Source organism: Watersipora subatra, chromosome 11 (genome assembly GCF_963576615.1).
Source record: "Watersipora subatra chromosome 11, tzWatSuba1.1, whole genome shotgun sequence".
NCBI classification, from domain to species: domain Eukaryota; kingdom Metazoa; phylum Bryozoa; class Gymnolaemata; order Cheilostomatida; family Watersiporidae; genus Watersipora; species Watersipora subatra.
The window spans coordinates 13,867,811-13,879,878 of record NC_088718.1 but is presented as its reverse complement, the minus strand read 5'-3'; the positions used below and the strand labels follow the sequence as shown (position 1 = coordinate 13,879,878).

The 12,068-nt window shown below is 37.6% G+C and overlaps 1 protein-coding gene across 2 annotated transcripts in view; it reads left to right on the top strand.

Moving 5' to 3' along the window:
- The window catches only part of LOC137408430 (zinc finger protein 652-B-like), an 81,238-nt gene that overhangs the window by 21,622 nt on the left and 47,548 nt on the right, over positions 1-12,068 (top strand). For both annotated transcript variants that reach the window (XM_068094957.1, XM_068094958.1), the window contains exons 9-10: positions 1,849-2,015; positions 4,293-4,412. In XM_068094957.1, coding sequence (XP_067951058.1) covers positions 1,849-2,015; positions 4,293-4,412 — 287 coding nt within the window. The remainder of the gene's footprint in view (positions 1-1,848; positions 2,016-4,292; positions 4,413-12,068) is intronic.

Genomic DNA, 12,068 nt, shown 5'->3' with positions numbered 1-12,068 from the left:
AGCTTTTTAGGAACGGAAGTTACGTAGGGATGTTTATACCGATTTAGAATAATAGAGATGGGTGTTTTAAAATCCATTAATATCTAAATTCAGCCTTAAAAATAATATCAGTCTTTTCTGAAAGGTAGATAAGCTATTTAGCATTGCATATTTAAAAAAGCGCGATAACAACGCTAGCTTGTGATAAAACCGCGCTTTTTGAGCTCATTTTTCTCGGCGTTCAGCCCATTTACACGTCATGTAACAAGCTACGAGCAGTTTTAAATAGTTTATATACCTTTCATAAAAAAACTGAAATTATTTTACAGGCTGGATTTAGATAATAATGGGTTTGAAGACACCCATATCTATTATTCTAAATCGGACTAAACATTCCTAACTTCCGCTCCTGAAAAAGCTAGGTTTCGTCACATATTTATGGGCGGAGCTTGTAATGCCGATTGTTTTGTTTTCGAAACGGATATTGAAAAGCTTTAAAAAAGCCTAAATGACTTTGAAGGTTAGTGGACTAATCTTTATTTTGAGTACAAAATCGGAATCAGCGTGTCTGATTTACCTAGTAAATATGATAAACGTTGTTCGTGACAGTTATGGTTTAAAGAAATTCTGCAACCATCAATATTTACTACAATAAGAGTTTTGTTCGTCCGTCTGCTCAGAGTGACTGGTGAATGAGGGGAAAAAGATTGCATCGCACAGGATTCGAACCTGCGACATTTGGCTTAGCATTCAGGCACGCTACCACCTGAATGCATCTACACCACTCTATCACTTTGCTACATTTTGGAATAATTATGCAGATACTTATTACACCCGACGATCTCTCACGGCACAGGGACTATCAGGGTTCTTGTATAGATAATAACTGTTAGCTGCACAACAAATTAGTAATGTATGGATAATGCAAAAAGTCATGTGATCAGAGTTCTACTGTTTTTTATGTTTAGTAGAATAAGAGCTGGGTAAAAGTAATATTAAATGATTCATTTACTGAATAAAATCATTGATTAAATGATTTACACATAAATAACGCGAAAATTGCTTGTTTAGGTACCAGCGGTGTTCAAACTACATGTACTTGTTTTAATTTAAACCTTTTGCAGGCGAGTTTTTGGGGCTATTTGAGACCCCTTAAGCAAATTAATTTTTCACAAATCGATTTAAAAAAAATCATCGATACACTCTTATTTGTGATATTGTATACGTGTATTATGTTTTTATGATACAGGTAAATACAAATAAACATGTTTCAAGTCAGTTCTTCATATAATTGTTTCTCTAGCTATGATACTTTTGGAAGCATTTGCCCTTGCAGAGGCCTACACCGCAGTCTTGACACCATGCGCTTATTCTTGTTTCCCTTTAGCCTTGCCTTTGCCTATAGCCTTCGGAGCATGCCATGACAGTAAAAGAAGGTTGTTGCACTCTGGGAAAACATCCAGAAAGCAGAAACAAGCTACAAACAAAATTCCCAATTTTATTTAAAAGTGTTTTTATTTCGACTTTTTCGTTCGTTTAGTATTGCTAAAACGATCAGTTTTTTTTCTCAAATGGCTCAGTTTTTGGTTATTAATAGAGACCAATCAATTGTAGTTTGCTATTTTTAAAAAAATTAAACAAAAAAGGCAATAAGTTAACCAGAAATCCATTTATAAAAATGTTCGTGTGGCGACATAATAGTCGCTCTGCCCATCAGCGTCAGTATCCCTAAACGACAGTATTGTCGCTATGCCTGCAAAAGGGTTAATAATCATACCGATCTCGTCTCCCTCATCACCTCCTAGCGTTTGAGTGGGGAGTCGGCCTCTCCGAGGTAAATTGATTGTTGTCTCCCTTGTCTTGGAACAGGATCAGTACATTCTCAAGATGCATGTTAAGATGGTACACAGTCCAGCTGAGGTACTGTATCAGTGCGAGTTCTGCTCCAAGAGGTTCACAAGGAAAGCCCACCTCAAAAGGCACGCTCGCACGCATAACACCAACAAAGCGTTTGGCTGCCCCCACTGTGACTATAGGTGAGTATGTCTAGTTTATGCTCTGCAACGGCACCGTATTTTTGTAAAATCTGTGCTGTTGGAGTTCTATCCGATGTATCTACAAGTTTTATCTGGTTCATGTACAAGTTCTATCTGATGTATGTACAAGTTTTATCTGGTTCATGTACAAGTTCTATCTGGTGTATGTACGAGTTTTATCTGGTTCATGTACAAGTTCTATCTGGTTCATGTACAAGTTCTATCTGGTTCATGTACAAGTTCTATCTGGTTCATGTACAAGCTCTATCTGGTTCTTGTTCAAGTTCTATTTGGTTCTTGTACAAATTGATGCTACTTCATGGTTTTCATTACTTCTTGGTGATTGCTGGTCGCTATTAACCATGACAAGTGAGGATTACTGTACATGTACAATGGTGAGATTCAACAGTAATACTGACACTGTGAAGGTACACTAAGGAGACTTTTGGATCTCTCTTACGTACTCAAGGGGGAACACTAGATGAAATATCTAAAAAAACATGTATAATTGAATGGGACTAGATAAGCAATCATTCCAACTTACACATATTAATAGATTGGAGTTATCCTCTCCGTACTATTTCAACTGAACCGAGAATTACTCCATCAATTAGATAGTAAGTCATGTGTGCACTCAGTAAAATATGTCTATTACCCTACATGATGAATTTATTTCCGAAGTTAAGTTTCGCGCAAATTGCCTGTTTCATACATATTCGCGAACTAATTTATTTGCGGGTGAACACAATCACTCTCTATTAAGCCCCGGCGATGATTTTTAAAACGTTTTGAAACTCGGCTACGTTTAGTACTTCTGTCTAGCGGCTATTTTTGTGATCACGCCATTCTGCATATCTTGTGACAACCTTGAATAATTTTGTAAAGAAATGTGATGCATTGGCAATGGGGTTAACTCGAAGCCCCTGCGACGATTTTAAAAATGTTTTAGAACTCAGCTACGTTTAGTATTTATGCCTAGCGACTAGTTTTAATTTGAGGCAGTAGTTATTCTCCCTTGTGATTAAAAATAGAACTAATTGTTCGCGGAATTTAATAATTCATGAAATTGACTGTTCGCGAAATCACGAATTTTTATATCCATCGAATATTTTCATCCTGTAGGGTATAAGGCAAGTGTTTGGCTATTGCGGCCTACTTACATTAATTATATACACTATACACATATATATATATATATATTATATATATACTATAATTATTATATTATGATTATATTAACTGTGGCTTTGTTGTGAGGGGTTCACTTATCCATTGTAAATAAAGCCCATTTGGTTCAGTTGCGTACTCCAATTAAGTTAAACTTCTAAGGTAATTCTGCTACAATTGTAATAGGTTTGTGGTTAGAATTCCAACACGAAATGTGTATCTAATGTCTAGGCATAAGTCGTTATAAAGCGCTATAGCTTTTAAAATGCATATAAACTAGTTGAATGCCAGCTAGTAATAAAATAATTACCCAATGAATTTGAGTAGCTTAGTAAGTACCATAAGTTACTAGCTTACCTGGTAAGCTAGTAACTTACGGTAGTCTAAACCTTTACTATAATAATAGCTGTAAAGCCAGCTTGAAGTTACGTGTAATGATGTTACGCCAATAATACGACCAATAATATTTTCGCAGGCGCTGCATAAGTTTGTGCCCTAATAATCCATAGCAAGGCAAAGACAGTGTAATTTGTTAGGTTCGATCGTCTGTCTGTAGACCTGGAGGTTTTGAGACCAAATCCGGTGAAGAGCAGATTTTCTGTTCCTGAAACTTTATCGCTATAACAGGACAGATGGACGGACAGACAAACACTAATGTTGAACATGTAATGACAAACACTAATGACTAAACATCAATATCCGTGTAGTTTTCACTTAGGCCGTGTTGTACCACCCCAAATTATGTCTACCGCTTCTTTATTGATGATGTTCACAGGTAACATCTTTATTGACCAATAGCCAAAAGGTCTCTATGATATAAGTTGTGATTCTTTATAAAAAAAGTTTGTAAACTTCGAAATGGCTGTATCTCGAGTTTGAACAATTGTGACATTGATCATTCCTCTGTTAAAATCTTCACATGTAAATCATGCAATTTATACCTAACTAGATAGCATAATTAGGAGTTGTCTTTTCGAATTTGATCTTAGCTTTTGCCAAGAAGAGACAATTGCTAGACTCATGTGCATATTGTGGTATTTCTCCCTATTCGATTAAGTCATTTTTGGCTCTATGTGGCTAGTCTCTAAAACCTGACTATTAATTTTGTAGGGGGTGTGAGAGATCAGATGTGACAAAACACATGTTAGTGCACGAAGCCCCGAAACTTGTGTGCGAGGTATGCGGCAAAACATTTCGTCACCAGAAAAACAAAGATTTGCACATGAAAAGGTTGGTATGTTTACCCTTAATCAAGCTTTGATATCATCAAATTTGACCTCGAAATGGTCTATCATTTTAAATATTCTGAAGCTGACGGGTTCGGCTATACACTATATATATATATATATATATATATATATATATATACATGTATATATATATATATATATTACCATCCCCCATACCCCAAATAGAATGACAATGAGCAGGTATGCATAAAGCATACAGAAGGCGTTGTGGTTGGGCATATGTAAATGAAAACATGTGCTCTACCGCTCAGAAACGGCATGTGTTTTTCTCCCACAGCCTCTGCTTACTGTCTCGGTGTGGTCAGGAAATATTTCAAGTATGCTGCACGAAATGCTCACTGATCTTTTGACACAAGATACTCCCCATGCTGTGTAATTGGTCTCTCTCGTACCTCCTTATTCGTATCCTTTGCTTTCTGAGAAGTCTGAGCAACAAGCCACAATTCGGTCAGCTCTTGTAATACAGGAAACATTTTCGCTACCTCTTCTACAAAGCTATAAAAATCCGTCTTTGGATAGAGTAGGAACTTTGTAGCAATGATAAGTAGAAGATTGAATGTTAGATTCTGTTGCTCATTATGCAATGCTGATATAACTAATACATTAATTTTTACTGTTGTGAATCCGCATGTAAGGTAACGGAGAGGTTGGGGGTATGAAGGCTATCTTTGCTGTTCTAGGTCAGTATAGTATCTTACACAAAAATGTTGATTCAGTGCTGCTGTACATTATTGTTGCCATTGGCCAAGAGCTTGCCACACAAAAAATCTATTAGTATTAATGGCCAATAGAAAAACATTGGCTCATCCAGTTGTCATTCTTGCGTTTTTTTGAGTCATGCTAGATCAGTGGCATTTCCCCAGGACAGACCTGGCTGGAAGTAGTACCTTCATCTAGTGGCCAGATAAGCATCTAGCCATCTGCATGAACCAAATATTCATATATGTTATTCTTGCCTTTTGAGCAAGGTGTTTAAGTTGAAAGCAGCTGTGGCCTAGTGGTCTGAAACACATGACACACGAACAGCAGGCTGGTGTTCAAATCCTGAAAAAGGCAACTGGTAGTGGACAGAAATGACATACAACCTTAAATTACTCATCGGGTGGTTGGCAATGTCTCCAGTTGTTGAAATTCTCTTGTCACTGGACTCTCATGTCCTGTCAAGATCATAGTGCCATTGTTCGTGCAACAAAACGCTTAAAAACACTGCACAGCCTCTCCTTGCAGTTGGCTAAGCAGTCATCATTCTTGATCTTTGAGAGGGTTTTCTCACCCACGATTAGATTGAAGGTATCGCTGGCTGCTATTTTGATGAAAACTCTGAGGGTTTTCTCACCCACGATTAGATTGAAAGTATCGCTGGCTGCTATTTTGATGAAAACTTTGAGGGTTTTCTCACACACGATTAGATTGAAGGTATCGCTGGCTGCTATTTTGATGAAAACTCTGAGGGTTTTCTCACCCACGATTAGATTGAAGGTATCGCTGGCTGCTATTTTGATGAAAACTATCATATTTAGGCGCTGTTCTAAACCTCGTGCGTATTTAAGGCAGCATGTTTAACGTTTTTTACAACAAATGAAGTAAAATAAAAACAAAATAGATTTCAGTGCAAAACAATAACATGGAACTTGAAGGTGCGTCGCGGGTTGAGGTTGGCAGTCTTGTTTTTCGATGCCGCTGCTGCCATTGGCTGGTGTGACTCAGCCGTAAGAATGTCTCAATTAAGTGCACTAACGATTGTAGCAATCTGTGGACGAGCTTGTTTTAAGAAGCATCTTGAGTTACAGTGTCTAATCAGGCCCTTCATATCCGGCATCTCATCACTTCTTCCTAGGTGATCTCTCGATGATAAAGGGTTCGACACAATACTCTACTCTCGGCTGCCAGAGGCTACTATCTCCTTACATTTTTTGACAACTCGACTCCGTTTAAAAGTGCTGGTCACATCGTTTCTTTGTCTGCGTTGTTTGGAACAGTTTTGTCACCCGTGAATGGGGAGATTTTTTACTCTCCTGCTGTGTGCCTCTGTGGTCATAGCATTGCGGCTAGTCTCCCCTCCCGTACCATGTCAAGTCAACTCGTTAGTATGCAGGAATGCAAGCTAATATCCCTTGTTGAACTCTCGCATGAGTATGGTTCACAGACGACGGTGAAGTGAAAGCCATTCCATCTAATTATGCATTTTCTACGCTTTATGGAGTTTGATTGCCTCTATCAAACAACAACAATCTCACTCTCAATTTACTGAAGGGACTCTTCCTAGTTAATATATAATATATATAGTATTAAGAGTTCATATATAAATCAGGATGGTTTGTACATCTCTGTCTCGAATGCTGCTCGGGTATAAATCGGCAGGTTGGGAAGGTCGAAGAACAACTTGTATTTTTGGCATGAGGTTTTACTTTTACATTCGAAATAGACTAGTTCGCTGGATTCTGGTATGGAAAGCACAACTCTCGACAATGAATTGTCTTTCCTTATGTACCAACATCTGGTGTTCATAAAAGCGCGTTTGCAATTCGGAATATGTATGAAATTTTTGGCCGATGGTACAGCTGAGCGTTTCATGAAAATTGCCGGTTGCTCTAAAGACGAATGGAATCAGCAGTTTGTCAAGTATGTCAATCAGAACCTTTTTTTATTGACCGTCTCTGTTGTAATATTTGCACTCATACAATAAGCAATTGTCTGAAGAACGCCCAGTCAACTACCTTCAAAACAAATTATGTAATACCCGTCATCTAGTGGCTAGGTGTTTTCCTCCTGAATGTGGCATTTTTCCTACATGCGAAATTAAAAATGCAAGATGGAATATTATCCAATCACACGGGGCTTAGCGAAGCTTCGTGAGGCGATGAGTTTTTAATTAGTTCGTCCTGAGAGTAAATATGACTGCTTGTTATGAGGCTTCTATGTGCCGTCTTCCGTCTCTATGTCAGCAGCCAAACTTTCCTCCGGAAGACATTGCAATCTATGATGCCATTTGGCCAATTTTTTGACTGTCACGGTATATATCCCTTCATTTCGTTCCAATAAATCTAGCGACAAATTGCCTTCATGTCTCATGATGATATACGGAGCTCTAAATTAAAGATTTCTCTAACTACACGTAACCCAAAGAAACGATTGGAGTTGTCTACTTTCCGTGGTTCACCATAGCATTTACATAGAAGTTTGTTTGGCATGCGGTATAAGTTATAGTTGTCATTGTATAACTTGAATACCTTTATCTTATTCCTCAATATTCATTAAGATGGAAACAACGGCATCTGTAGAGATACAACACGGTGCTGTATGCCACATTTAGATTCTGTCCATGATAGAGTTGACAGCGGTAACATAATTTGTTTTTTTTGCCTCTCTGAAGGCTGCATTGGCTACCGGTCAGTTATGCTTTTGAGCTAGCGTGGTCAGTACCCTGTCCATCCAGACAGTGTCCTCTTGCGCAATAATAAATAGGTATGAAGAATGACTTGTCAATTTGGAGTTTGTTTTTTACACCTTTGTGATCTTATCGCCGAGATCATGGAGATGAATCAAACGAAAAACCACAAACATATTTCGCATGAGCAATGATGTGCCGAGAGAAAGTTATGTCAAATTTATTCATTGCGATCGTCTGGGCGGCTTACCTCCATCAATCTTTGTGGATCGCGCCTTCGATCGTCTGTTATCAGTAAACTCTTTCATTCTTTCTTGTGTAGAAGAGCTATTTGGTTAAAGTCAATTAAACATGGAAAAAATGCTATTTCGACATATTATATTACTTTTGGGTGGTTAGTAATCTAGGTAATTGGTCCAGGTTCATAGCAGTGGTGTGAACTTTGAAGAGTTAAAATATTGTGGAATCCAGTCAGGCTGCTTAGAGCAATTTAACTTAAAAAATTGAGATTTGCCATAACTACCATGTTAAAAAGTATATGTCATGCGAAAAAGAAATAGGCAAGTTTGGGAACTAAACCATAATCCTAGTACTGCAGCGCTTCAAGTAGGGCCAAAAACAACTATCAGCAGAACGTCCTACGCAACGTTATCTAGCATCCATTCATAGACTTTCATTGGAGCCCATAAGGTTGAGTCTCAGTGACACACTGATGATGCTGTTACATGAATTGCTAGGGCACACTCAATCCGCTGGGCGTAACTAAAATTAACTACCAGTAACTTAAAAAATTGTTAACCATCCAGATACATTAGCATATGCGCAACACAATTGCTGGGGGCTATGTGAAAAAGAAAGGCTGTATTTATTTTTGGAATTGAGGTTCAAATACAGTTTAGTTAGGATGCATATGAATGTTCGCTTGCTAAAAAAGTGTGCTCACAGTCATCAAATATATTTTGAAAATAGCTGAGAGAAACTAAGGTAGGATGGGTTTGACTTCAGTTGGGAACATGGCCACCATAAACGACATAGGCATGACTCCATGGCTGAGCTTTGCCTGAGGTTTTACGAATTCTTTTGATGACTGTGAACCTGTGCTATCAAATTAATCGTCAGAAAAAAATATACGTAGAAATCAACATGAGGTGTACGCTGTAGTTCACTTTTGATCAAGGTGGGCCGCTTGTTGTTCGCTCATTCAGACGCAGTTTGATGAGCAGCTCAGTAGGTAAGTCTGAGACTTTCTTATATGGTACCAACACAGATTCCATGGAACACTTGTGAAATGGTGCTTTTGGGTTTCGGCCCGCACGCATTATCCGACTGGGTAGGCATGAGGCATCCCAATTTCAATCACATACTCCTCACAATTGCAGAAAACTTTAGTAATGGTCCTTTGATAGGGACATGTAAGTACCATCGTGTAGAGGCCGTGGACAGCAGCGATCTGTAGATGTGTGCAGATACGTCATTGTAAACTATGGCTCGTGATCTTTACAAACAATTTAATGTTGGTAGATTAAAATGACCGATTGCTTGCTTTACAACAAACGCGTTCAGTATTTATGCTAAAAGGATTTTATTGGATTTGTTTCCGGGTCATCGATGAAGTAATTACCGTATCGATTGCGTACCTCTAAAAGCTGCATGGTGAGGATAACTCCAAGTTAATAGACATGTAGGCTGAACGAATGCTTAGCTATCTATTCCATGCAATTATAGATATTTTGTCAAGTGTAACCTTCTGGAGTACAAGTGGTACTCTTTTAATGGCTGTAATTCGCATCAGAAAACCGGTCGACAAACGATCTCATGGTTAAAAAGGTGAGGCCGTGTCATCATCATCATCATTTGACAATATGGTATTTTTTTAACTTTTTTCTCCTTTTATACATTAACCCTTTTGCAGGCAGAGCGACATTATTGTCGTTTTGCGATACTGACGGCAATGGGCAGAGCGACTATATTGTCGCCACACGAACATTTTTTAAAAATCGATTTTTGGTTGGCTTATTGCCTTTTTCTGTTAATTTTTTTACTACTAGTAAACTACAATATATTGGTCTTTTTTAGAAACTAAAAAATAAGCCGTTTTGAAAAAAACCGATTGTTTTTGCGATATTAAACGAACAAAAAATCCGAAATAAAAACGTCTTTAAATGAAATTGGTAATTTTGTTCGTAGCTTGTTTCTGCTTTTGTTTCTGCTTTCTGAATGTTTTCCCAAAGTGCAAAAAACTTTCTTTTAGTGCCATGGCATCCTCCAAACGAAGTTACTCACGTCTCTCTAATGCTGCAAGGAGTAGTAGTAGGTATTAGTGCTAACAGTAATACGATGATATCAGCTGATTGTGATAACTTTTTAGAGTAAGTAGCCAGAACTAATAGTGACAACGAATCTTGTTCAGGTTGTGACTGGAATGATTTTGCGTCGGAATCTGAGAGTGAAAGTGATGAAGAAACTAGTAACAGTTTTCATACTCATGGAGGTGGCAGTGATGCTAGTGCCTGGACTACTATTAGAAATTTATATACTAATCAGGCCTCTGCAAGGGCAAATGCTTCCAAAAGTACCATAGCTAGAGAAACAGTTATGAGAGTTGACTTGAAACACATTTATTTGTATTTAACTGTATCATAAACACATAATATACGTTTACAATATCATAAATAGGAGTGTATCAATGATTTTTTTTAAATCGATTTAAAAAAAATTAATTTGCCGAGGTGGTCTCAAATAGCCCAAAAACACTTGCCTGCGAAAGGGTTAAAGTCATAATTAATATTTTAGTTATAAATTTCAAGATTTGGAAAACCTAGAATTAAAATATCGAACTGAATGAGTCTAGCTTTTCGTCATCATTTGACAATACTTACGAGTGTACCCACTGTATACTTACGAGTGTACCACTGTATACACAGTATTTTTTAGTTTCTATTCTCATTTTATCATATGCAGTGAAACATGGATAACTCGCCCTCGGATAGCTCGAACCCATGGTTAAATCGAACGGTTTCTTTGGTCCGTTCCCACGTAATGATAAATTGCTTTAGATAACTCGACCTCAACTCTGTTAACTCGAACAGTTTTTTGCCCAACGGCTACCGAGATGGTTGTTATTGCTTTAGAAAATCACTTTATTCCAAGCCATAGAGGTAAACCTCAACTTTTCGTAATTCATAGGCGTCGTTATTACCACCATCGGCAAAATATTTTTGTCAACGACTTTTCTAAAGGTTTGATGAAATTTGATTTTTTACCAAACATCCGCTTAGCGATGACCCTTCGGAAGGAAGGAAAAGTAAAGTAACCTTCGCATTAACTTCAAGAAAAATCGGCAAAATTGATCTTGGTTAAAGCGCTCAAAAGAAACAGATGTCTTTTTTTCTGAGTATTTCAACAACGATAAAGTTTTTCCAATTTTAATCTAAAAAATGTCCTGGCAATAACATCACCTCAAACGACAAGCCAATCTCAAGTGATAGAAAAATCTCTATACTTTTTAATAAAAAAGTTTTAAACATTACATTGGAAGCATTTAATTTGAAACAAGCCATTTATGCTTTGATTTATATTATAGTTTGTATATGTAGGCCTACATGTATCTACTAATAAATAAATAAATAAATACATGGACTTGTGACAATGCTCTGATAACTTGAACGCTCTGATAACTCGAACATTTTCGCTCGGTCATGTGAAGTTCGAGTTATCCATGTTTGACTGTATTCATGTATTATATATTTATTGATTCTTGAAGAACTTAGCATTTTCTTCGACATTTCAAGGAGATATAAGAATACTGAACATACTTAAAAATGAACAATACGTCGGATATAATCTTAAAAAGCATAAAGTAACACGGGAAGATAGTAAGCGAGGGATGAGGAGAGGATGGCTGCGTTGCCTTAGCAAAAGTTTGTTGTCGTTCCGAGTTGTCGTTGAGCGGCGACTACTTGTATGTTTGAAAATTCCTCAAGCATCCCCAGTGTGCATGCCAAATGACCAGAGTGAGCAGGTGGTCAGGTCTAGTACCATCGTTTTCACCGAGTTTGTGTCTGTCACGTTGGGACATCAAAAATGTTGGCTTTGTGTAAAGAGCCATAGCTAGAATGTTCCTTTAATTGTCATCTGGTTTGTCATCACTATCCCTTAGTATCATGCATAACATCTAGCTATAAGTAGCTATAAGTACTAGCTATAAAACCAGGTATCTAGCTCAAGTGATAGAGGGCATGCGTATCA